Below are 27,988 nucleotides of genomic sequence, written 5' to 3'. Positions count from 1 at the left end.
CTTTCCAGTACCTGCACTCCTTTTAGTAAAGCAGTCGGATAATTGTAGATATGCACCAACCCAGTTGAAGTTTGAAACACCCTTGTTTAATAGTGGCCAAATCAATTCTATCGCTTTCCTGTTACACCCTGTCGAGTAACATTTGGGCACATAACACTCAATTGGTACCTTCTTTCCCAATGTTGCCATGAAAAATATCTGTTAATGTGTCAGACAAATATATCCCCATATCCAACACTTCCACTCACGCGAGGTTTCAGCCGCCAATGCACTTTTGAGTACCCTTTTTATTTTCTTTCTTTCCCAAGGGGCAACATTTTGCTTCATTACCTCCCAATAATATTATGAATCTGGCACCGCTTGAATATCCATCTGGTAGATTGGCATGTGAAGCATCACTAAACACAACTTGTTGTTTTCCAGTTCACCCAGTGTTGGCAATTTAATTACACATTCCTCGAATTTTAGCTTTTTTAAAGTTTTATTTGCCTGCAAGGTCTCACGGACTGAAGCGTGCCTCAACATATTACTTAGCTGGAGAACATTATAGCTCCCATCCGGTCTTGTCTGTGAGCATAACCAATTTAAGTGTCCTATCAAACTCCTCAACAATTCTGTGTCTTTTTTGTTAGCCAGTTCCTCTTTTTTCCAATCCACTTTTCTCTGGTTATGGGAATAGGGTCAATGCTGTTTAGATATCCCTGTTAATTCATCAGTATGATGTGGAGATGCTGGCGTTGGACTGGGGTAAACACAGTAAGAGGTCTAACAACACCAGGTTAAAGTCCAGCAGGTTTATTTGGTAGCAAAAGCTACTAGCTTTCGGAACAGGCTGTTCCTTCATCAGGTGGGTGGGAGTTCTGATCACAAACAGAGCACAAAGACACAAACTCAATTTACATGAATAATGATTGGAATGTGAGTCTTTACAACTAATCAAGTCTTCAAGGTACAGACAATGTGAGTGGAGGGAGCATTAAGCACAGGTTAAAGAGATGTGTATTGTCTCCAGACAGGACAGCTAGTGAGATTTTGCACATCCAGGCAGGTTGTGGGGGTTACAGATAGTGTGACATGAACCCAAGATCCCGGTTGAGGCCGTCCTTGTGTGTGGAACTTGGCTATCAGTCTCTGCTCAGCGACTCTGCGCTGTCGTGTGTCGTGAAGGCCGCCTTGGAGAACGCTTACTCGGAGATCAGAGGCTGAATGCCCGTGACCACTGAAGTGCTCCCCAACAGGAAGAGAATAGTCTTGCCTGGTGATTGTCGAGTGGTGTTCATTCATCTGTTGTCATAGCGTCTACATGGTTTCCCCAATGTACCATGCCTCGGGACATCCTTTCCTGCAGCATAACAGGTAGACAACGTTGGCCGAATTGCAAGAGTATGTACTGTGTACCTGGCGGATGGTGTTCTTGCGTGAGATGACGGCATCCGTGTCGATGATCTGGCACGTCTTGCAGAGGTTGCTGTGGCAGGGTTGTGTGGTTCTGTGGTCACTGTTCTCCTGAAGGCTGGGCAGTTTGCTGCGGACAATGGTCTGTTTGAGGTTTTGCAGTTGTTTGAAGGCAAGAAGTTGGGGTGTGGGGATGGCCTTGGCGAGATGTTCGTTTTCATCAATGACATGTTGAAGGCTCCGAAGGAGATGTCGCAGCTTCTCCACTCCGGGGAAGTACTGGACGATGAAGGGTGCTCTGTCCATTGTGTCCCGTGTTTGTCTTCGGAGGAAGTCAGTGCAGTTTTTCGCTGTGGCGCGTTGGAACTGTCGATCGATGAGTCGAGCGCCATATCCTGTTCTTATGAGGGCATCTTTCAGCGTCTGGAGATGTCTGTTGCGATCCTCCCCGAGCAGATCCTGTGTATATGGAGGGCTTGTCCGTAGGGGATGGCTTCTCTAACGTGTTTAGGGTGGAAGCTGGAGAAATGGAGCATCGTGAGGTTATCCGTGGGTACAGTGAGGTGACCGTCCTTAATGGAGATGCGTGTGTCCAAGATTGCAACCGATTCCGGAGAGTAGTCCATGGTGAGTCTGATGGTGGGATGGAACTTGTTGATGTCATCATATAGTTGTTTCAGTGATTGTTCACCATGAGTCCAAAGGAAGAAAATGTCATCGATGTATCTGGTGTACTCTACACCAGCATCCCTCGGATGCCCCGAGGCATGGTATGTTGGGAAAACCATGCAGATGCTATGACAACGGATGAATGAACACCGCTCGACAATCACCAGACAAGACTGTTCTCTTCCTGTTGGGGAGCACTTCAGTGGTCACGGGCATTCAGCCTCTGATCTCCGAGTAAGCGTTCTCCAAGGCGGCCTTCACGACACACAACAGCGCAGAGTCGCTGAGCAGAGACAAAGCCAGTTTCCGCACAAATGAGGACGGCCTCAACCGGGATATTGGGTTTATGTCACACTATCTGTAACCCCCACAATTTGCCTGGATGTGCAAAATCTCACTAACTGTCCTGTCTGGAGACAATACACATCTCTTTAACCTGTGCTTAATGCTCCCTCCACTCACATTGTCTGTACCTTTAAGACTTGATTAGCTGTAAAGACTCGCATTCCAATCATTATTCATGTAAATTGAGTTTGTGTCTTTATGCCCTGGTTGTGATCAGAACTCCCACCCACCTGACGAAGGGACAGCCTGTTCCGAAAGCTCGTGGCTTTTGCTACCAAATAAACGTGTTAGACTTTAACCTGGTATTGTTAGACTTCTTACTGAATTCATCAGTGTCCCAGATATCAAGACCGAGATATTGGAAAGCACCAGCCACTTGATTCCCTACTTTGAATTCTGTCTTTAGTCTGTTATTCTCTTTTCAAACTCTTCTGTGCCACCCCATAGAAAGTCATCAACATGCATTACGAAAATTCCAACTAATTTTCCTTCAGACTTCCTGTAGAACATTGCAGGATCTGCTTTTAACTGGATACAGTCGGTTTTCAGCAACACAATGTATAGAAAAATACCAAACCCTTGACATCATTCGACCCGTATGTGCATTTGTCAGTTTACACAACTGTCCCTGAGTATTATCTGCTTCTTTGGGTGGCTTCAAAAGAAAACTTTCTAAATGTTTTGTGCTACTTTGATATTTATCAACTTACATTCCCAATTATTAGATCCTAAGACAGCAAAAAAAAAGTGTCACTTTTCCTGCTGTGGGTGAATCAACAATTATGTCACTCCCCTCCAAGTGTTCCTCATACCCACAGGCTACTAATCTGGCTTTTGCTTTTTAAATCCCATCTTGCAAAGCTGTCTCTGTGGAAACTCACCGATGGGACAGATCAGGCTGCCCTTTGTTCAGTACCTTGGTATACACCTCAAACTCTTCCCATCTGTCCAATTCTTTGTTTGGCCTCTTATTTCCATGGGCTCCATTTCATTAGCAGCCACCAACACTTCCTTATCATGGGGACTTCTACTCCAATTACTTCATTGGTTTGGTTCCTAGCCTTCCTTGTCACACTCTGGCCTCTACTGCTGTATCTGTTCCTGTCAGGGCTGGTACTCATCTGCTGTTGTCACAACTTTGGTCACAGACTCATCCTTAGAACTTAAATCTCACTTTTTTGATTTCCATCTTTCCACCCCATTTTCCCAGTCTATAGCTGTCACTTTTTGCCCTTGGACATTGAGTCAGTGTTTATACTTTCCTGCTCTTCCAATTATAGTAACATCCCTCCGCTCACTCGACCCTTCAGGTATTATGATACCACTGTGCCCACTTTGGGTAACAGCTTCATCACTGAACAGCCTCACTGTTATTTAGCTGATCATCAGATTCCATCGATAGCTGTCTGATCATCATAGTTTCTCAAGGCATGTGTGGTAGAAGGTGCTTCATTATCAATTCCCACTACTCTAAGAGTGGGCTCACACTGTCCGGTTACAATGTTGCAGTATAACTACTGCCATCCATCCCTATCACTTCACCTGGCCCTTCATAATTCTCTAAAAACTCATCTTTTTGATAAAACTTATCTAGATATTGCAATAGGAGCTGTAATCCTTCTTCTTTATCCAGTCCAGTCAGAAAACTCTTTGCCCCTCATCTTACTTCTCGCCAAAAGTTACAAATCTAAGGCCCTACCTTGCTTTTTCCTCAGTATTGCAGTAACCTGGGTCCACATTTCCACTTCTGCCTTCCATTGCCAGTATGGTTCAGCATCCAAAAAGGCAGGGGGATAATCAAATGACACAAGTTTGCTTTTATCTTCTCCCATGGTCACGTCCTGAGTCTGCAGCACTTCTTCAGGCTTTACAAAACAAACACCAAACTACAGTGGGTTTTCCTCAGCTACCAATGTTCATCCAGCAGTCAAGAAACTTCAGTTGCAAGCTATAAAAGAACTAACTTCAGAAAGTAAATCAAATAAAATGGTTTAATAAAGAAACTTCATTGCTCTAACACTTGAGGCCACACCCTTGGCCAAACAAGCTATCCAAGCTTCCCATCTGCTTGTTATTTATACTGGGTCAGCTGACCATCACATCATTTTGCCATTGGTTACATTGTCTACTGGGTCAGCTGACCCTCACAGCATGTCACCATTGGTTACATTACAACAATGACCTATTATTTATTCAAATAAATGCCAAAGAATAAGAAAGAAATTAGATTTTTAAAGTTTATTTATTATTGTCATAAGTAGGCCTACATTAACACTGCAATGAAGTTACTGTAAATACCGCTAGTTGCCACACTCCAACGCCTGTTCGGGTACACTGAGGGAGAATTTAGCATGGCCAATGCACCTAACCAACACATCTTTCGGACTGCGAAAGGAAACTGGAGCACCCGGAGGAAACTCATGCAGGCACAGGGAGAATGTGCAGACTTCAGACACTGAACCAAGCAGAGAATCGAACCTGGGTTCCCAGCACTGTGAGACAGCAGTGCTAACCATTATGCCACCATGCCGCCCAATGTTAGATGTAAGAAGTAGTGGGTAATTGGGAGTTAATAGATATCATAGGAATTAATAAACGTTTTGAGGATGAGTGTCAAAAAAATCTGCAGGGCTGTTTATGTTTGAAGAAGGCTTTATAGATTTTTAAACAGTAGGGGAATCAAGGGTTATGGGGATAAGACAGGAAAGTGGAGTTGAGGCTCACCGTCACAGATCAGTCATGGTCGCGTTGATTGGGAGCAGACCGAATGGCCTACTTCTGCCCCCCCATTTTATGGTCTTATGATCTAAGATTAGAGAGAGAAAGAAGGCAATGAGCAGTATATCTTTCCTTGCTGATAAGAAGAATAAACTAGTAATTAGCTAATCTAATTTATGAATTTTAGAAGGCTCAAGAGAATAGAAAAGGAAGAAAAGTTAGTGACAGGAATATAGTAACTTCTTTTTTACAAGGCGGTTGTATGGTTCAGATAAACCTCAGTTTGAATCTTGGGGACTTGAATCTGAGATTATGATACTCACAGTGGAGACAATCTCCATGTGCCAAAGTGTTGATTAATTGGGAATCTTTTCTTGAACAGCTGCCGTTTCAAGCCATAAAGATGAAGACAATATCATATTTATTCTCAACTAGTGAGTAGGGAGTAATAAGCATAGTTGAAGCCATGTAACATTTTGGGGTCCAGTGATCATAAAGTTGTTAATTTTATGATTGATTTGGGACCAGACAATGTAATAGGAACTGTTATATAAAGAGGGAACAAAACAACGTGCAGTTATCTTGTGCCTTTAATGACATCGGTCAATAATTCTCTACTGTTGCAATGCAGGAAGCACAGCTGCCAGTTTTCACACAGCAAGCTCCCACAGATACCAACATTATAATTATGGACAATGTTTGTTGGTGATGGTGATTGTGGGATACATTTTGGTTACAACATCAGGGATAGCTCCCCACTCTTCTGCGAGATAGTATCATGTGTTCTTTTATGCCCACCTGAGACAGCACTCTGGATTTTAGTTTAATTTCTCATCCAAAAGATAACTGGATGGCCATTTTTCTGCTATTTTCTCTGGAGTGGAATTTGAACCCAAAACCTTTTGATTCAGAGGTGAGAACGCTAATTTTGCTTTCATGGGAGGAAACTTTCGAAGGTTAAAGTGTTACATTAAATAAATGAAATGATGAACTATTTTGAGGAAAAGATGTGGATGGAAAATTAAATTTAAGCATGTTTTCTTTTCTTCTATGAATGCATTGACGACAAAACAGCTGACAGCTATGAAAAATGAAGTCCTGGAAATTAGAAGGGAGAGATAAAGGACACATAAAATACTAAGATGCACAGTGTGGTAGAAAAAGGAAAGCTATTAAGCCAAACAGAGGGAAGCCAAAAAAGTAAAGAGAGGCACAAAGAATGAACATGAAAGAAATACAGCAGAAAATATAAAAATATCCTTAGAGAGGCAAATGTCCTTAGAGAGGCAAAACAACAAAATTCACAATTGTCTGCCTCTTTTCTGAACCTTTTCCATTGCCATTATATCATACACCATGCAAGGGAACCAAAACTGGGTATAGCATTCTGGATGCAGTCTAATCAGGGATCTGCATGAGGAACTTTGACTTGTCTTGAATGGTACTTTTATTATAACTCAATACCCAGTTTTCTACTAGCGGCACAGTAGCACTGCTGCTTAACAGCTCCAGGGTCTTGGGTTCGATTCCCGGCTTGGGTCACTGTCTGTGTGGAGTTTGCACATTCTCCTCGTGTCTGCGTGGGTTTCCTCCGGGTGCTCCGGTTTCCTCCCACAGTCCAAAGATGTGCGGGCTAGGTTGATTGGCCATGCTAAAATTGCCCCTTAGTGTCCTGAGATGCGTAGGTTAGAGGGATTAGTGGGTAAATGTGTAGGGATATTGGGGTAGGGCCTGGGTGGGATTGTGGTCGGTGCAGACTCGATGGGCCAAATGGCCTCTTTCTGCACTGTAGGGTTTCTATGATTCTATGATTCTCTGCAGCTACAATGCCTCTGCATTGAATGCAAACTTGGAGCAGTGAATATACTATATCACCCAAATCCTGCTCTCCCTCAATCAATTATTGTTGTTTTCCCCTGTAAAAGGTATGCCTATGCCGTTTTAGTCCTGCTACTTGTAATATGGCACCATATAGCACAGAAGGAAACCAATTGATCATTGAAAGAGCTATCCAAACAATTTACCACGTGTATTTACATACCACTTTTAATGAGACATCCCAAAGAGTTTTACAGGAGCATTATAAACCAAAATATGATAACAAGCCATATAAGGAGTTATAGGCCGGGATGTCACAACCTCCCTCGGGCGAGGCTCGTAAAATCCTGCCCGAGGCCAATGGAGAATTCCATTCTTCGAGCCTTGCCCACCCCGATTCCGGGGGGAAAAATTCCGGCCATTAAGTCCAAAGGTTAAAGGGATAGGTTTTAAGGATTGTCTTAAAGAAGGAAAGAAGTGGAGAGGTGTAGAGAGAGAATACCAGAGCTTAGGGCCAAGACAGCTGAAGGCACAGTCACAAATGGTGGAGCACTAAAATAGGGGTTGCTCAAGAGGCCAGAATTGGAGGAGCACAGATATCTCAGAGATTTGTGGAGCCAAAGGAGATTACAGACATAGGGAGGGACAAGACCATGGAGGGATTTGAAAACAAGGATGAGGATTTTAAAATTAAATCCCATTTCACTGGTTTTTCTCCATAGCCCGGTAACTTCCTCCTTCTCAATGATACTGAATTTGTTCAGGCTAAATGCCATTTTCCATTGATTGACCCAGTATGTAGCTTTTTCTTTGGAGAAGGTTGTGCTCTTCAACAGATTGAACACTTGCACACTTTTTTGTATCGTTAGCAAATTTGTTGACCATACTCCCACTATAACCATACAGGTATTAATGAAAACAGTGAACAGTAATGAGTCTATGCTGATCCCTTTGAGATAATCGTCTAATCTCAGGATGATCCAGAAGTATTGTATTGTATTGATGCATCTGCCTGCATCAAATTCCAGCTAATACTGTAAGATTTAGTGTAGTGTAATTTGCTTTAAAGGATTTATGAAAATCCAGACAGATGTTATCAGCCAGATTAGCCTCTACCACTAATTCAGTAAAGTCAAGAAGCTCCAACACATTGGAAAGAGACAAGCTTCTTTTCTACAAGTCATGTTGAATAGCTCGAGTGCTCACTTCTCTTTCCCCGTTATTACAGATTATGAGCGGGATATTCCAGCTGCATGTGCCCAAAGACCAGAAATTCCCGCCTGAGCTCAATGAACTTTTAAATTGCTGAATTTTTTGTCCATCTCGCTACGATTCCTGTGGCAGGCAGGACGGGAAATTTCTGGCCTACATCTCTAAAAATGTCTTTAAGCATCTTCCCTATAATTGATGTTAGACTGCTGGGTCTGTATTTCCTGGTCTGTGACCTACATAAGTAGCCTTTCAACCGAAGGAAACAATACCTAATTCTATTGAAGTGCTGAAGATATAGGATTGGAGTCTGATCTGTTTTGAGATTTGTTGCTCTATCCAATGCGACATACTCCTCCTCCTTCAGGCGCCATGCCCTAAGTGGGTGCTGATGACCATGGACTACTGAAAGTCCATGATTATGCTTTGGCAAGTACTGATATTGTTTGCAATTGTCTTCTGCAGTATGGCTGACCTCTCCGGCATTTTGCCGCCTACCATCAGGTGCATTGGAAGGATTTACTAGCTCAAATGAACTTGTTTGGACATGTGAAGACATACATTACATGGCCACCAAGTCCCGAAGTGGGACTTGAACCTGGACCCTCTGGCCCAGAGGTAGGGATGCTTACCACTACACCACAAAACCTTCACCATAACATCACTATCTATTTTAATGTTTATAATTTTATTGCCCAAAGTTCATTGCACATCTGGAGCTGAGGATAATCCACCAGAATATTCATTTAGCAAAATAATCATTTAACAGTTCTGTCATAGCCTGGGAATCTGAGTCAATCTGTTCCAAGCTGGGGCAACTATCAAGAGGTGCTCTGTGTTAATGTTGAATTTGTACTGCAATAGAATACATGTTTTAAGCTGATAGTTAAGCATAGCTCTTCTATGCTTAACTGGGGATGGATTCGGGAATAATTGCACAAGGGTATAAACCAGTTAACCCTGGCTGCCTTGGAGGAACAGGGAGAATCTGTGACTTTGCTGTCTTTGAAATAAACCAGTTTTAAGGTATAAGCTAGCTTCACACCTGTCCTTCCTCAACAAATGACATACAATTGTTGAAGTTATTACATAGCCAAATCTCTCTTAGATGACAAACTAAATGTTTTAGTTTAACCCACTAAGAGAAAAATAAAATGACAAGACTACTCACCAATCACCTACCTGCTGTCCTGGGACATCACTCCTTGTGTAATTTTTGTTATTTTTGAATTTTCTGAAGATATGACTACTGCCTCTGCTCTATGATCTGTCCTGGGCTTTATCCATCATTTTCTTTATACTTCTGCTACCTCTGCTCTTGGTGCCTCCATTCAGGTCCATAATCTGGTCTGCTTCAATATGAAGCACCTGATGAAGAAAGAAGTCTTTTATAATGTTCAACCGCTTATCGAACCGCTTATCTAACTGTCCAACGGCATTGAAACTCCTATATATTGCTGCCTCAGACTTAACTTTAAGACGTGGCCATTGATCCTCTTCTCCCTCTGCTTCTCCATATGTGCTTCAGTTCCATAACAGCTGTGAACTACAATTTGTTTCTCTACTGACCGTATTGTTGCGTTGACTTTGAAAGATATTTGCCTTTGTCACCTAGTACATTTAATATATGCCCCTATATCTCCGTAGTGGGACCTGCTAAAATAGAACTTGTGCTGCATGATGTCCGTGGCGCTGTGTGCAGTGTTCTAAGTTATTGAAATCCTGCTGGCCCCCAGAGAAAGAAGCAACGCATTTGAGTAGATAAGAGCTGTCAATCAAAAAACATCGGGCATACAGAATATTATTATTTGATATTTATTGTGGCTTACATATTGGGACCATTGTCATTTTCTACAGTGTTTTTATTCTTTGGCTGTAGGAAAAGATACCTATTGCGAAGAGTAAGAAGTCTCACAACACCAGGTTAAAGTCCAACAGGTTTATTTGGAATCACAAGCTTTTGGAGCACTGCTCCTTTATCAGGTGAATCACCTGATGAAGGAGCAGTGCTCCAAAAACTTGTGATTTCAAATAAACCTGTTGGACTTTAACCTGGTTTTGTGAGACTTCTTACTGTGCCCACCTCAGTCCAAAGCCGGCATCTCCACATCTTATATTGGGAAGGTCCTTGATATCATTGTGCTACCCTTTTTTCAGCTCCTGTGGTTGAACAAGGCTGACTTTGGTAGATTTTCATCCTGTAATGACCCCCGCCACCTCCTGCCAGGCTATTTCTTAAAAAGTACATTCAACCGCCAGACATTGAGGCATTCCTAATGGTGTATGGGTTTGAGGGGTTTATGCCAGTGCAAAACCAAACAAGCTCACTTCATCTCCTGTCAATCCGGCCTTCTTAATTATTTTGGGCACACCATTTACTGACAAACTCTGGTGATGGTACCGCCGCAGGTAATAATAGATGACACAGGGGCCTCAACCCTTAATCATTGAAGGAGATAAACAAAACTCAATTTATCCCAAAGGCAAAACATAGATTGAAATATGCGCTGCTAATAGTTCGCCAGTAAGCAAGGAAATAGATGTAGAATATTTTTCCACTGAACAGTCCCTGGCTCATCTCATTTACTGATACTATGCTATTAATCTTTACCCAATGAGGATTACTATTATCTTGTATGGTTGGAATGGGTTAGCTAAGTGGTTGAGAAGATTTGCATGTTATCTTTAAATCACAGTTGTCCAAGATGATTTTCTTGAAGTAATGAATACATCAAGAAAACCATTTCACATTAATCTGATGTGTTAAAATATGCACATACATTTTGTGTTGTATTCCATTTTGTTTCTGTATTCATGTTTTCCTTTTAGTAAGTAGTATAATGCTTTATTGTATTGAGTACATATGTAGAGAGACCTGAAAAATACTGAGGGCTGAATTTTACTGCTTACCTTTGGCCCACTGTCGGGCCAAAGATAGAAAAGATCCCGCTTTGACAGGTAACAGGGTGGCATATTGCCAGCCACCATCTGGGCAGCTATCCAATAAAAGATGGTGCCTCTTCTCCAACCTCCCCCCCCTCCCCCACCCCCCCGCCCACACCTCCCATGAGCTGCTATCGCCTAATTAGTGTAAGTGGAGGCCATTGCCAAGGCTCTATCAATGGTGAGAGGGTGCCTCAGTAGGTGGGCAGTGCCCCCAAAGACAGGTTAGTGTGATTGGGGAAACCTGGCAGCTAGGCCCCAGTGATCGGAGGCAGGGGGTGGCCACGAAGCAATGGTCACAGAAATGCTGTGAAGTCAGACATTGGCGCTTTGTGGGCATGGTGCAGCTATCAAGGAGGGCCCCATGTCCAGAATCTGCTTGCCTTGATTTTCAGATATGAGTGTCACAATTCAACATTGAGGTGGGCAATGCTCAAAACTTCACCTGAACGATTGCAGCACCAGCTGATGTGCCTGCAATAATGGTCTCTTCTTCTTAATGCTGTTGGTAAACTCTGCACACACCAGGAAATGCTGGCAACATAGTTGGCTGATCATATGATACAGGTTGCCTGCTCTTCTTAAAAGGCCTCTTAATGCAAAGCTGCACAAAAAAATGCTACATTGTGTTATAAATTGAACACTGGAGATGACATGGGAATCCACAGTGACGGGTGCTTTTGTGGAGGCATTAATGGTGCGTGTGTGAGAGAGGAAAGATGTCATGGTGCCATGGAGGGCCAGGAGATCCTCAAAGCCCACTATCAGAAGAATAAAGAAACAGATAGAAGGCCAACTCCCAGAGTTTGGATTTGAGGACCAAGCCACAAGAGTTCTAATGGCCTCATGCGGGTGAACGCATCTTTGCATAACATCCCCCATACACTGCTCCACAAGCCTGCCATGCTGTTTAATCCACTACAGTCACCCACCAGCACATCTTTAAGCCCAACATGTATTCTGCACCAGAATTCACTTTTCAGGAATCAGGAACTTGATTCTTGGTTAATGGATTTTACTCTCCCAAGAACAGGCAAACTAATGCCTCATTAGCTGTCTTACTAAGATTAGCTAGCTCATAAGACTGGTGTTTGGATCTGATCTGTGTGACTGAGTTCCACCATTGGAAGCTCAATTACCATCTACACAATTAAAAGAACTACTGTAAGTAGATTGCATTTGTTCACTTTTTTCCACTCTGCATTTACTAAGATAAGCCTTAGTTCATCTTGACCCTTTTCAACGTTGCTGATCATAGAATCCCTGCAGGGAGAAGGAGGCCCTTAGATCCATCGAGCCTGCACCGACAACCATCCCACTCAGGCCCTATTCCCATGAAGGAGGGCAATATAAAACTTATAGTGTAAAAGCCCCTTGTTTTAAATTTACTATAATAAGTAGACTAGGTTAAGGTAAAGATTATAAAGTGCCTTATTTTTAGAATAAGGATTCACCATGTGCCTAATACTACATGCAAAGGTATTGTCGGTATAACCACAATTTAACCAAGTATTATGAAATTAAACTGTATTCTTAATATGTTTTGTAAACCTTAGCCAATAGGTAATCTAACTGCTCAGCATGATGGGAAATAGAAAGTAGAAGGTGGACCACATTCTTTTGAGACAATGGAGTACAGGGAGAGCAGTTCTCCTTATCAGCTTGAGTCAGGCAGCTGCAAGAGCTTTGTTAATTAGGGCTTTGGAATGTATGGGAGTACATTAATTCATGGTTAACAAGGTCAGTAAGGTTTCTCATGCTGATAATGCAACTGGACATGAGCAATAAACTTGACTCTCCTTACCAATTATAATTTGCAGGTGATGGCAATATCCTTGAATCTACCAGATTTGCATAGTTAGGTTTCCTACTAATGAGGGAAGAACTTTCAGGTACAATGGACTAATGAGCTCCTAATCCTGCTGATAGGTAGAGTGTTATTGGCTAAGGTGATAATGTGTAACATTATAATTGGACCCTCCAGTTTGGGTGACAGGCCAAATGGGAAATTGAAGTGTTCAGAAGAGTATATCAATCTCACACTTGTATTGTTACGGCAGAAGGGGTAGCTGGTGTTGCTGACCATCTTTTCTCCTGAGCATGCATTAGCAATAAACATCTTTTCACTCTTTAATTACATGCTGTCTTTCATGGTCTCTGTATTGGTTGAGTTAGCTGAGTACAGGACCCCCCCCTGAGGGACACCCCAGAAAATTCCTCTTACACCCCATAACCCTGCTGACCCCCCTGGCACTAAGGATCAATTTAACATAGCCAATCAATCTAATTCGCACATGTTTGGAGTGTGGGAGGAAACTGGAGCACCCAGAGGAAACCCACGCAGACACGGGGAGAATATGCAAACACCACAAAGACAGTGACCTGAAACTGGAATTAAACATGAGTCCCTGGTGCTGGAAGGCAGCAGTGCTAACCACTGTGCTGCCCTTGATAATCTGTAAACATTTTGAACTTTTCATAACAAATAAAACATCTTAAACATATTAATGTTGGATCATTCTGTATGGTAATTTGAAATGGAGCAATGCCCAATAGTCGAACCTCATAAAGTGGATCTGCCTTCATTAAAAAGGGTTCAGCAATCATTATTATTCATGGAGGAGGAAATTCCACAGAGTTCTGAGCCATTTGCCATTGTGGTATCATCAAATGCATATGACATAATGTTTTCAATGTGTCTCAAGTAAGGAAAGTGCAGATCAGCAGTCTAAAAGGAGTTTGAAATGACACTGTGGTTTAGATTTTCTGATTAAAATGCTAATTGTAAACCTTATTAAATGAATGGGTTTTGGTTGATTTCATAATCAGAAAATCTAGGCTTTTATGTTTATCAGTTGAGTCATAGATTAGATTCTTCCCTTATAATTAACTTACTGGCACTTGTTTCCATTTATAATAAAATGAGAAAATAATGGAATGACATTACAATGACTTCCTGGACTGTAAGAGAAAAATAGTTCCTGCTACAGGTGGGACTCTTTATTAGAACTTAACATGAATTCAACCAAGCAGTAAATAAGATAGATAACATCCGCTGAAGGAAAAAGCAGTGTGTTGCAACTCAGGTCAACGCCAGCATCCTTCCATTATGCTCATGAGTAATATCAATAAGCAGATCTGTCAATTGGACAATATATAGTTTGTTTAATGGTTAAATATCTATGTTTTTCTTGAGGGGTGCAGGGGAAACAATGTGAGATACTTACTGAAGTGGGAAAAATCATAAAAATGGGTACTTGACACACAAAATGGTTGTCTGGCACACAAAATGGTTACCTGGGAAAGAGATATTAAGCAGGCACTGGCTTTGAGCACAGACAGCTACTTAAAGTTAAAACATGCAGCACAGACAGTTATTTAAAGTTAAACATGCAGGAACCAAGTGCGGCAGGAAGCCAGTAAGAGCTTGAGGCACTTTAAAGATAAGGACAGACCCAGGACAATGAGGTCTGATAACAAGATCAGCCATAGATGGGAACATAAATACAGAAATGCAGCAAAACCAATCACTGTATGTATAGACCGAAACCAGTCATTGATAGTCATTGATAGAGGAAATGTATCCATTCTATGAAACAATGCGATGTTAAATGCCCATGTCTGTATCTGTCTGACTGTAACGATGTGTTAACTATCGATCACCATGATCTGTCTACTCAACTATAACGATGTGTTAACGGCTAATGTCCGGACTATCCATTGTCTAAAAGGTATAAAAATGATCAACTGCCATTGTATTATTGAGAAGGTAGCTGCCAATTACTGCGGAGTACCAGTGCTTTCTCCCCGAAGCTTTGTGTCTGAAATAAAGCTGTATTATTGAACCTCCAGTCTGACCCAGGTGGTAATTTCCCACAACACTTACCATGGGCTCGCAATCTCTTAATAGGCAGAAAAACATCACACTGACAGATCATGTATTTCTGATAAAATTACCATTAGCTTTTCCTGAGACAGAAATAAACATAAAAGCAACTTGAATCAACCTACAGGACCAATGTCATCTCCAACTTGCTCAGAAATAATTGATTTTTGTCAGATTACTCTCCTGCGAAATCCTGGGATCATTTTATTATATGAAAGGGGCTACATTGATAAATGTTGTTGGGTGGAATTCTCCCATCCTGGGACGAAGTCCCATAGCAAAGGCAAAATCATGGAGTGTTTCCCGCTATGGAGGCCGGCATGAATCCACGCCAAATTTTCTGGCTCTGATGTCATTAATTATGCAATTATGGATGTTTTGTGCTGTATTCTGTGGTGGGGCAGGCCTGATGGCACATAGTCTGCCATCCCATCTGGCCGTCATAGTGAAAAACCACCCAACATTACATGACCAACTATTGAAGAAAGAAGGTGGACCTCCTGAAAAATGAAGATGGATCTCCAGGAACATTCGGAGGCTGCAAGATGGACCCCCTCCAGGATATTGAAGCCAGAGTGTCCAACTGGAGATGTCCCATATCCACCGCACCCCCCCCCCCCACCCCCCACCCCACCCCAACTACCCACAGCTGTGATGTTTCCGGGGTCCATCCTGAATTCTGAAGGCAGTCCCAGGCATTGTTCAGGTGAATCCTGACATCTGCACTCCATGTTGTTCTGGATGCGTTTTGCACTATCATGTTTTCCCGTTGGCACCGTAGAGAATCGGAAGTGGGTAGTCGAGCCTTCAACTGCATCCTTTAACCAAGATTCAAATGAGTTTCACACCACCCTCCAACGGGTTTCCTGATCTGCCCTGACGGGCACTAGCGAAAGATCCTACTATAGATTTACGTCAGCGTAAAACCAATCTCCCCCGCCCCCCCACTTGATCTGGCCAGCCGGGGGGAGGGGGGGGGGGTGGATAATTCCACCTTTCTGTTGTTTTTCAGACCAAACAACAAAGCATTTTGAAACCTGATTGGTCTTTTATTAGAATCCTTTAAATGAGCTTTTAATGTAAATGTATAATTGTCATTCAGAGCAATGTCTCATTGTTATGACCTGAACATGTGTTTGACTTGAATGAACTCTTTGGGCCTCGTAACCGGGGGGGGGGGGGGGGGGGGGGGGGCGGGACGTTAACAGATTTACTTGGTGGGATGAGGGTAAGTACTTCTGCTCCTCCTGGCCCATAAGCAGTGCTAGAAAAGCCCATCTAACTTTCCTTCTCCAGTCGTTGCCTCTCTTTAGCTGCCAGGTTTTCCGAAGCCTAGAAAATCTGTCCAGCTAAGTCTGAAACACAAATAAAATCTAAGCCATGAAGTCTCATTATCTATTTAAATGAGTGTCCCATCTCCTGGAAGTGGGTAGATCTCCAAAATCAGTTAACCCATTCATTTCTGGTTTTAAATTCAGATTTGAGATTTTTACACATTTTGATTTTGCTCCCACCACTATTTTGTGGAGGCTAAAGTTGCCCCTTAAACAATAAATTATGTAATCATACAGCACAGAAGGAGGTCACTCAGCCTATTGAGCCATCTACTAATGCACTTAAAAAGCTATGGATTAGACCCCAGCCCTGCAATTCTTTACTGATTCATATACAACTTTCTTTGAAAGTAATGATTGAATCTGCTTTCATTTTCTTTTTAGAATGTTCATTTTCTTTTCCAATTCTGGCTTCCACTGATCCTGACTGGGACTATGAAAACACATCCTTTTGAACTGTGTCATCTGGTTAATGATTCTCTAAACACTGAAAAAAAGTTTCCTTATTTACTCTATCAAAGTCCCTCATTATAATGAACATCTCTATCTATTGCCTGTGTAACCCTCTTTGCTATGAAGAGAGCCAACCTAGTTTCTCTATGCTCTCCGCCTAATTGAAATGCCCCATCTCTGGTATTAGACTAGTATATCTTTTTTGAGCCCTATCCAAGGTAAACCTCCAGGACTGTTCCAGCATCACTTTAAAATGGGAACATTTGGTGCATAGTGTCTCTTCTCATTCTTTCTTCCAAAAGGCATATCTTCTCACTTCTTTGCCTCCTAACATGTGTTTATCCATTTCGCCTGCATTCACCTGAAATCTGGCACTATTCTCCTCATTGTTTATCAGAGTTTTATGTCTTCTACAATCTTTGATATTATTCCCAAGTCCAGGTCATTATTATCTCTGACCAAGATCATGAGATACACCATTCAACACTTCTAGCAAGTCTGGGGAAAAATAACCAAATAAAAATGTAATGTGTAATGAATGCTGGAAATATGAAATACAAACAGAAATTGCTGGGAATGCTCAGCAGGTCAGGCAGCATCAATGGAGAGGGTTAATGTTTCAGGTCCAGGACCGGCTGATTATTTCCAGCATTATTTCTTATTATCTTTTATGTCGACTGCTCTCTGCCACAACATGGATCCAAAATTTGTCCTAACCGATGGGCGGCACGGTGGCACAGTGGTTAACACTGCTGCCTCACAGCGCCAGGGACCCGGGTTCAATTCCAACCTCAGGTTACTGTCTGTGTGGACTTTGCATGTTCTCCCCATGTCTGCATGGGTTTCCTCTGGATGCTCCACTTTCCTCCTACAGTCCAAAGATGTGTGGGTTAGGTTGATTGGCCATGCTGAAAATTGCCCTTAGTGTCCTGAGATGCATAGGTTGGAGGGATTAGTGGGTAGATATAGGGGTAGGGCCTGGGTGGGATTGTGGTCAGTGCAGACTCGATGGGCCGAATGGCCTCTTTCTGTACTGTAGGGTTTCTATGATTTCTATGATTTCATAAAATCACAGAATCCCTCCAGTGCAGAAGGAGACCATTTGGCCCATCGAGCCTGCACTGACTCAGGCCCTATCCCTGTAACCCCACGTGCTTACCCTGCTAGTTCCCCTGACACTAAGGGGCAATTTTAGCACGGCCAATCCACCTAACCCACTCATCTTTGGACTGTAGGAGGAAAGCGGAGCATCCAGAGGAAACCCATGCAGACATGGGGAGAACGTGCAAAGTCCACACAGACAGTAACCTGAGGTTGGAATTGAACCCGGGTCCCTGGCGCTGTGAGGCAACAGTGTTAACCACTGTGCCACCGTGTCGCCCATCGGTTAGGACAAATTTTGGATCCATGTTGTGTCTGCCCCTTTAATCCCATGGCTTTCAGTTTTGCTTACCAGTCTATCACTTTATTCAATGCTTTTTGAAATCTTTGTGCACATCATCAGCTATACCACCCTCATCCACTCTGTCCATTACTGCACCAAAAAACTCCATCAAATTTGTCAGATCTGATTTGCTTATAGCAAATCAGTGCTTGCTGTCATTTATCAACCTGTAATTTTCCAAGTGACAGTTAATTTTATCTAAGATTATAGTTTTTAAAAGCAAATCATATCTGACAAACCTAATTGAGTTTTTTGATATAGTAATGGGGAGAGTTGTTGGGAGTAGTACAGTTGATGCAGTGTGTATGGATTCTTTCATCATTTACAACATTTTAGATCTGGATGCCCTTCATTTCACTTTCTTGGAATAATGTTTATACTCTGCACTCAAACTATCTCCTCCTTGAAGGACCCTATTGCTCATTTATTGTTTTAGCTGCCAATCTTTGTTTCCAATCCGCCTGGACAAGATGACCTTTCACCTGATCCGGGTTCCAGTTGAGCATTCTTTGTCTGTTTCCAAGGCTTCAAACGCCTCAGAACAAACTGGGGAGAAATTTGTTTGTGGAGCATCATCAGTGGTACTATACTCAGATTCCTCAGAGCCAGGCAATTCCATGGGTCACTATCTGGCTGATGAACTCTTCAGTGATAGCAATGCCAAATGATGTATGGGCCATACAGGTAATACTGCCTGCCCCAAGTCTGTGTACTGTGGAAGTGGAGTTACACCAACAAATTTCTCCCCCCAGGTCTTCTCTTCAGGAACAAACTTTTTTAAAGAAGCCCAATTTTTTTTTTAATGATCAGGTGAATAATTTCTTATTCAATTATATGTTCCAAGAAGCAGATCCCAGGCAGACTTGGAAATAGCAAGTGCTGAAGCAGGCTGGTGAGAAGGTTCATCTTCATTCTCTTGGACTTCACCTCAATTGATTTAGAAGCTGTTAAGCCCTCATCCCTCACACCCCTCCCCAACACCCCTTCCCAAAATCCTCTTGGCTCCTCCATGCAAAATATCATCTAATACTCATGCAACCTCTCATGCCATCTCCATGCTTACGCATGCCCCCCCCCATGCCCCCTCCATAACCATTTTCCCAGTTTCCAACACGGGCAGACCTCCTGTGGTTCCACCACAGGAAACATGCAGAGATGAAATCTAAACTTCTAACAATCTAATATAACTCTCACTCAAATATGCTTGATACTGCAAAGAAAACTCCCATTCATGAAATTCATTTAAAGCTTTTAAATCTCCTAATGTGGTTTCCATTAAAACTTCTTTTCAGATCCCATTTCAAAGACAAGTAATCCTTGAATTGGCTCTTTAAACTGTAATCAAGCTATGAACTCTAAACACACCAATGAGTTAATTGTAACTTTTGAAACTCATCAAACACTCATAATAACATAAAATAGCTATTGGGAAAATGTCATAGAATCCCTACAGTACAGAATGAGGCCCATCTCTCATTCTCCCTGCGTCTTTATGGGTTTCCTCCGGGTGGTCCGGTTTGCTCCCAGAATCTAATGATGTGCAAGTTATGTTGATTGGCCATGCTAAATTGCCCCTTAATGCCAGGGTGATTAGTAGTAAATACATGGGGTTATGGGGATAATGTCCGGATGGGATTGTTGTTAGTGCAGGCTTGATGGTCCGAATGGCCTCATTCTGCATTCTGTGAACTACTGTGTCCAATTCTAGTATCAGATTTTCACAAATATGTTGAGACTTTGGAAGGGGTGCAGAACAGATTTGTAAGAATGGTTCTTGACATGAGAAATATAGATGGCATGAATAAGCTATGGGTGTGCAGCCCATTAAGTCAATTTAAATGCATGCAAATGCATTTAAATGGCCGTCATGCCCCTTTCAGGCATGGTCCCGATCGCAGCCATTTTCGGGCCTTGGTAAAGGGGGAACCGATGTGGAGGCACGCTACTCATCACACGTCCGACTTTACCAAGTTTTCGTGCCCGAAAATGGGCACAACACGATGATAAAATTAGGCCCAAAAACCCAAGAACACTAATGTGAAGTGCTTGGCAGGAGAACCAAAGTTGACATGAGGAAGAACTTCTTCATGCAGTGAACAATTGTGACCTGGAATGCATGAACCTGAAAGGGTGATGAGTGTCAAAATGAAACTGAATAAATACCTAAAAGGAAACAAGTAGCAGAGTCATGGGGAAAGGGAGGTGGGACGTAGAGATCCATGATGGGTCGAATGGCCTCCTTCAGCGCTGAAACCATTGTATGATCGATTTAGACCCTCAGATATTCTTTTCCATATGCCTTAGATAACTATTCAATGAACTATCTGGTTCATCATGGTAGCACACTGACTGAATTTTGATTTTAAATTCTACCACTGCAGCAAAGAATCTGAACAAGAGAAGCTAACTACAATACTTTGGAAGGCGAAATATGATTCTTTGCTTCCACAGGAATCAATTTTACTCCATTAAGTACACAAATCAATGCAAATCATTTGGTCTTGCATACACACGTAATTGGGGCATGAAGTAAAAATGTTGAAGAAACTAGACACAAGCGTGTTCTGCATGTCACCACGCTGCACCTGAATTTCTCTGTATTATGCCTGTCAGTCTATCCCTGTGCACTCAAGTCTCAGCTCATTAGAATGGCCCAGACCCCCATGCTAAATAAAACAAGTACATGAATTTCCTGCAATGGTGATTGCTTCAAAATGGGTGTAAAATTAGGCTTAGAATTTTACATATGGGCACAAACAACCATTTTTCAGGTATTTGATGCCATTTCTAGCAATTTTAAAAAAAGATTATTGTAACTGAAATCAACACTGTTATCTCAATTAGATTGCATGTTAGGGTGTAAGTACGGATTCCAATTAAAAATTGACAATTTTCCACAATTGCGTCTTTTGAAACATACTGGGGTTGATGTCCATGAGTTCTGGTCAGGCTGAAACTTTTATTTCATAGAATCCCTACAGCGCAGAAGGAGGACATTCGGCCCATCGAGTCTGCACCAACCACAATCCCACCAGACCCCACTCCCGTAGCCCCACTTATTTACCCTTATAATCCCCCTGACAATAGGGTCAATTTAGCATGGCCAATCAACCTAACCTGCATATCTTTGGAGCGTGGGAGGAAACCAGAGCACCCGGAGGAAACCCACACACACACACGGGGAGAATGTGCAAACTCCACACAGACAGTGACCCAAGGCCGGAATTGAACCTGTGTCCCTGGCGCTGTGAGGCAGCAGTTTCATACTTAATGAAGAAATTAATACAGAGGCCGGAACTTTCCAACCTTTCATTTTGGTGGGATTTTCCGGTCCCGTCAATGATGAACCCCAGGCATGTATTCCCTACCAGCGGGGATGTGGGGGGGGAGGGGGGGCGCATACAACAGGAAACCCCATTAACGGTGGTGGGACCACAAGATCCTGCCACTGACCAATGATGTGATGCATCCACTGCCATGAAACATGCTGCAGGCGGCACAAAAATTCTGCCCATGATGTGAAATCCATGCTTTCCTCTGGCACTGATTGCTGATTTCTGCTTGTTTAAGCTGATTTTTACTTTCCAGCTAATGAGGTTGACGGGCCTGTATTCCCAGGAATATAAAAGGCTAACTTGATTTGAGGGTTTTTCAGAATTTGAAAGGAACTAATAATATAGATAGAGAGATACACGCCCAAATCTTCCTGTCCTGCCCACTGCGGGAATTGCTCGGGACGAGGTGAGGGATAATTTTATGAACAAGCAAAAGATCTACTGACCTCTGAGAGGAATTTCTGGTCCTGGGGTCGGCGTGACTGGAAAATTCCACCCACAAATTATCCTGGGTGGGGATTGTCTGAAAGAAAAGGACAAAACCCAAAAAGCAGAGACAGGTCAAGGATGGCCATTAACCAGGTTTGATGCCAGACTGCTCGGTTTTTAGCCAGTCTGTTTAGTACAGGGTGCCTTTATGTCCAGCATAGATGGGTTAGGACTAATGAATCATCTATAGAGACATACACCTAAAGTAAGTTTGCAAAATACAAGAATCAAAAAAGACAAGATTCTGAATTTTTCACCCGCCATGCGCACACACTCAACAGGCCCAGAACCGGGTGCAAAACACGATTCAAGCCGCAATCACAATTTCTGGCCATCTCACCAATTAATGGCTATCCGGTGTGAAATGCGCTCTGTGAAAGGTTGAGTATTGCCGGGGAGCGTGGCAGGAATGTGAGCACTGAGAAAGGGGAAGGGTGGGGGCTGGTGCTTCCAAAGTTCTCCCACAGAGGGGCACCCTCTGTGGAGCTGTTTCAGGGAAATGCTGACCCATGAGAAATAACAGTCAATGTTAACACTATGCCACGAGTGTCTGGGCATCACAATCAAACACAGATCTCAGACCCCAGCCACATTTGTCGATTTTATTTGAGCCCTGACCTTTCATCCCGCCCTGGCTCGCAGTTTCAGCTTAAACCTAAAGGTCACCTGGACAATTGGCTCACCAACCATAAAGAAAAATGGGCAACGTGAAACTTATTTCAAGTCAACTGCTGTTTAATGAAGCAATATTGACTTTTTGATTGTCAACTGGTGTGTTTCCGACTCTCGTGTGTGCTCGCCGACCAAAGTGTCACTTGAGGGCAAAAATGACATCACGAACACAGGCCCGATGATTTCCGTGTGACTTTACACGCTTCCAGGTCAGGCTTGCTCCCGAACTTAATTCAAAAAATTCTGGCCAATGACTCGCAAGGAATATTGCTTCAGTCTGCTGTTCTCATCATTTTGTTGGTATTTTTTAACTTGAAATTAATCTAACAAACTCTCAAACACGGATAGTCTGGTGAATTTATTATTTCAACCCGTGAATGGGAGGGCCGCAATGACAACATCTCCATGCATGATGTCATCATCTCCGTGAATGGTGATGTCATCTCTGTGCATCACCACATAAGCTCTGTGAGTGATGGAATCTTTCCCCGCAATCCCCGCACTGCAACAAGGCACTGGCCAGTCTGGTGATTGGCATTCTTGGCCTTTGTTTAAAGTTTAAAGTTTATTTATTAGTGTCACAAGCAGGCTTACATTAAAACTGCAATGAAGTGACTGTGCAAATCCCCTAGTCGCCACACTCAGGCGCCTGTTCGGGTACACTGAGGGAGAATTTAGCATGGCCAATGCATCTAACCTGCACGGCTTTCGGACTGTGGGAGGAAACCGGAGCACCCGGAGGAAACCCACACAGACACGGGGAGAACGTGCAGACTCCGCACAAACAGTGGCCCAAGCTGGGAATCGAGCCTGGGTCCATTGCGCTGTGAGGCAGCAGAGCTAATGACTGGTCACCCTTGGAAGTGGTCACCCTTAGGCCATTCCAGAAAGAGGTATGGATCGACTTATTGGAAAACGGCGTTGCAAGTGTGGCATACAAAAAAAGTGGTAGATGTGAGGTCAATTAATATTTTTAAACGTTAGATTGAAAGATGTTAGCTAGACCAGTGAGTTAAGGGATATGGAGAGAGAAGACAGGTAAATGGAGACAGGACACTGATTACATGGCAGAACAGGCTCAAGGGGTTATGACTTCTGTTCCGATGGTTGCTAAAGCTGACAGGAATTGACAGGACAATTTTTGGACTGTCAGATGACAAACTCCTTTCATCAGCTCTAAAGCATGAACTGTCTTTGACTTATATCACATTGATGTCTCATTTTCATTTGCCTGGATTTGATCAAGTGTATGCACAGACCTGAGCCATCCCATCACATGTAACTTACTTTTGTACAGATTTGATGCATTTACCCATGCAAGTGTGCCATTTGAGCTCCAGAGATGACATGACTGAGTACTCTAGTACCAGTAAATGGAAACATTCAAGGGCAAAATAAAACACCCGCACACACTAGGCCAAACTTAAATGAAACGGAACTTTATATCATAATATCTCCTTCCATCTGAACGATTCAAGCCACACCACATAACTGTGATATGCACGGGTGGCATCATTAGTGTGGTGAACTATAATGTCTGCAAAAATACCGATGCCCGTCACAAGAGATTCAATGACCTTAAAGGCTCTGCAAGTTGCAAATTGGAACATAACTGAACGATGAGAAAATACATCATCCAGCAAGAAAAGACCATTTAGAAAATTGCTGACAAGGGCAAGGAAAATCATTGTGTAGATATTCTAGCTGAGGTGTGCAGCAGCGCTGCCTATTCCTCTGAGGCTGCTACAGAATCTGGTAAATACAGGGCTGAATGTTTTGTTCTCAGTGCTTGATCCCATTGTTGGGATGAAATGCAGATTGGGAATCCACAAATTCCGTTGCTGGGACAAAGAGGATCATGTCAAGGAGATAGACAATTGCATGGTTTCCCATGAAATAAACGTGTTGTGAGAGAAAAATGCTTTTCCACACCACGAGTGGTCAGATCTGGAATGCACTGGCTGTGAAGGGTGGTGGAGGCAGGTTTAATTGAGGCTTTCAAGAGAGCATTAGGTGACTATTTGAATAGAAACAATGTGCAGGGAAAAGCCAGGAGAATGAAACGAAGTCACGATGCTCGTTTGGAGAGCCAGTGCAGACATGATAAGCCAAATGGCCTCCTTCTGTGCCGTAATAATTCTGTGATTCTGTTTCTGTGGGAATGCCGGTGAATTAAGAATGCAGGGTGGGCAATGAAGTGTGCAGGGTGAATAGGAGTATTAAAAAAGAGGCATCAGATGTTGGAGCTTCCAATGTAGACAGTGGACAAAGGGAAACCTCAAGTGGGTGGGGGAAACGGTCACCACCCACCCTCCCCAATTGAAACAGCCTGAATGAAAATTGCACATGGGCAGGACCATGGCAGCAGACCGCTAGAACTACACGCCAGCCAGTCATAGTTAGCTGTGGATTCACCCTCCTGTGTTCCGAAATCTGCATCCCATCGAAAATTCAGCCCGCGATTTCCAATTTGCCTTATATTATGAATACCTGAAATATCCTCAGTGAAGGTTATAATGTCCTATTCTTGTATATTCTTACCAACAACATGTTCCCTCACCACGAATGTCCTGTGCAATCGTTAGTTAGCTATTTCTTATTCATTCTGTATAAAATAACTTTTCAAGTACACTCGCTCTGCCTTGTTCAAGGTCTGATAATGTAAACTTTTTTTAATGGAGATGAATTTCTCAGTAAATAGCTAAAGCCAGTACAATTTCTGAGGATGAGGAATACACATAGGCACACGTCAACTTTATACCAGGAAGGAGGGTTTTTTTCAGATGCTAATAGAATCCAGGATGCTTTACAAATGGGGGTGATTGTGCAGTTGAGCCTTTAGACAACCTCCATTGGGTTCTGAGAGTGCCAGGGTTGTTTTTTTAGATCCATTTTATCCGCACAATGCATTTATTGATTTGTGTATTTGCACTCCATAATTCTTTACCCCTCTACACTACTTAGATCCTTATTTTCAAAGTAATATGTGACCTCCCTTTATTTTTCCTCACCAAAATGTACGGGGCAATTCTCCCAGCCGCAAAGAGGACCGGGAGACTCAAGCGAAAGCTGTGTAGTGGGCTCCCCACTGGGCACTACAGCCTCCGCGAGTCTCCAGGCGCCAGATATCCGGTGCCATCAGCTCCACGCCAGAAATCGGCATGAAGCTGTATAATATATTTAAATTAGAGTTACCGTGGAATTAGCGGGCCCAGGACTGAAGTCTCCCCCTCACCCCCGACCTTCTGGGGGGCCTCAATGGCCCCCCTTCACTCCAACGTGGTTTACAACAGCTCCCCACTTGCGGGGAGCTGGCAGCCCAGCCCCACTGGAGTGAAGGGGGGGGCCATCAAGGCCCCCCGGGAGGTCAGGGATGAGGGGGATGCCCCCGGGCCATTGCCAGCTTGGCAGTGCCAGTTTAGCTCCCAGCATTGCACAAGGGGCAAAGTAGCAATGCCCAGGGAACACCTTGGCACTGCCTACTGTGCACTGGGCAATGCTGACGGAGCAGGGTCTATAGGGGTGGGGCCTCAGGGAGCGATCGGTGACGGTGGGGGGGTCTCGTTGCCACTTTGTACTCGGCGGTGACAGAGGGAGGGGGAACCAAGGATTGGGACTGGCCATTGGGGTGAGGGGGGTGTCGGCCTGCTGCGGGTGGGGACTTGGGGCTGAGGAGGGTGGGGTCGGGTCTGAGGGTGGGGGGGGCGGGCGGTGGTGTCGGGGCTTGCCTGGGCACATCCATAAGGCCAGCGATCAAGCTGGCCAGCGATCGGGAGGCTGGCAGTGCGGGGCTACTGCACATGCGCCAATCTCAGCACTGACATTGGCACACTCAGCGCTATGCTGCCAGCCCCTCCAGCGGGAATCGGCCCCGTCCCCAGGTTTTTAATGAGATTCACACTAGTGCACTCTGCGTTGCAGAGTGTGGGAGATTCATTTTGAAAATCCCGCTGAAAAAAACAACAGGTTTACTCCAGTTTTTATGTGAATTCAACACTTAGAATTTTTTTGGGAGCATCCCACCTGTAATATCTTGCACTTAGCTCTCTTAAACCTCATTTGCCAATTATATGCCCATTTTCAAAGTCTGTTAACTTCTTGTAATTTGTTGCACTCCTCTTCAGTGTTGACTATTCCCCCAATTTGGTGTCATCTGCAAATTTACAAATTGTATTTTTTTATTCTAAAGCCTGAAACATTAATAAAAATTGCAGGCAATATTCCCAGCTGCACCTGGGACCCTGAACAGCTGCCCTTTGCATCCACTTTCTGCTTTCTGTCTTGCAACAGTTAGCTACTCTCTGCTACTTGTCCCATTCACAACACTTGCACCTTTTTCATGATATTATATAGGCCTTTTGGATGTCCAGATAAATTACATCTACTATATTACCCTTGTTTATTCTCTCTGTTGCTTCCCTAAATAATTCATTCAGGTTAGCCGGCAAGACTGTTCCTTTTTGAAATACATGCTGACCATTTATGGAGTTTTTGATTTTTATGTTTCTTTGTTTTCTCATTTGGTAGGCGTTCCATTATATTTCCTCCCACCGATGTTAAACTATAGTTCCTATAGTTCCCTGGTCATATTCCATCTTCCTCCTTAAATATAGGGATAAAGTAAACTATATCCACCAGTTTCTATATCACCACACCTGTTTCTGATGAATTATTAAATGCCTCTGCTCTCTCTAGTTGGTCCAGAATTGTCCTCTTCCAGCTTGATTCGCTATTTAATATTTCTCCTAATTTATTTTAAATGTGGCTGCCTTATTCCTACTCTCATCTTTTGATGTTGTCTCCACCTGATCTGTCTCTCTGGTAGATATTGAAGGTAATTATAAAATATTCTGCTATTTTGCTGTCACTGGCTGTGATTTTGTACTTTCCATTTCTTACCGATCCTATTTTCATCGAACATACTTTTTCTTATTTATATGCCTGTAGAATATTTTATTACTCTTGTTTTCTTTAAATTGATAATGTAACTTCATAGTTCCTCTTTGCCTCCCTTGATTTTTTTTTGCAACTTATCTCCTAATCTCTTTGCATTCTCCCTATTGTCCATCCACCTAACATATGCCTCTTTTTTTTGCTCTCATTTTTTCCCTCGGGTTATTATTTATCCATGAAGACTCATTAGTGTTTATTTTGTTCCTGTTTGGTGGCAGAATGTATTTTTCATGGAGTCTTTAGAGTGCAGTGTTAAGCGTTTCCCATTGATGTCTGGAATTTGTTGTCCATTTTATTTTCCCAGTTGTATTTTGAGTCTCATACA

The 27,988-nt window shown here is 43.0% G+C and overlaps 1 protein-coding gene across 1 annotated transcript in view; it reads left to right on the top strand.

Moving 5' to 3' along the window:
• astn1 (astrotactin 1) overlaps positions 1-27,988 on the top strand; it is a 2,581,734-nt gene that overhangs the window by 1,119,375 nt on the left and 1,434,371 nt on the right. Inside the window, exon 10 of the mRNA XM_078219174.1 lies at positions 1,013-1,024. Within this exon, the coding sequence (XP_078075300.1) occupies positions 1,013-1,024 (12 nt within the window). The remainder of the gene's footprint in view (positions 1-1,012; positions 1,025-27,988) is intronic.

The sequence above is a fragment of the Mustelus asterias genome, chromosome 8 (genome assembly GCF_964213995.1).
Source record: "Mustelus asterias chromosome 8, sMusAst1.hap1.1, whole genome shotgun sequence".
In the NCBI taxonomy this organism is placed as follows: domain Eukaryota; kingdom Metazoa; phylum Chordata; class Chondrichthyes; order Carcharhiniformes; family Triakidae; genus Mustelus; species Mustelus asterias.
This window is presented reverse-complemented; position numbering and strand designations above follow the sequence as displayed.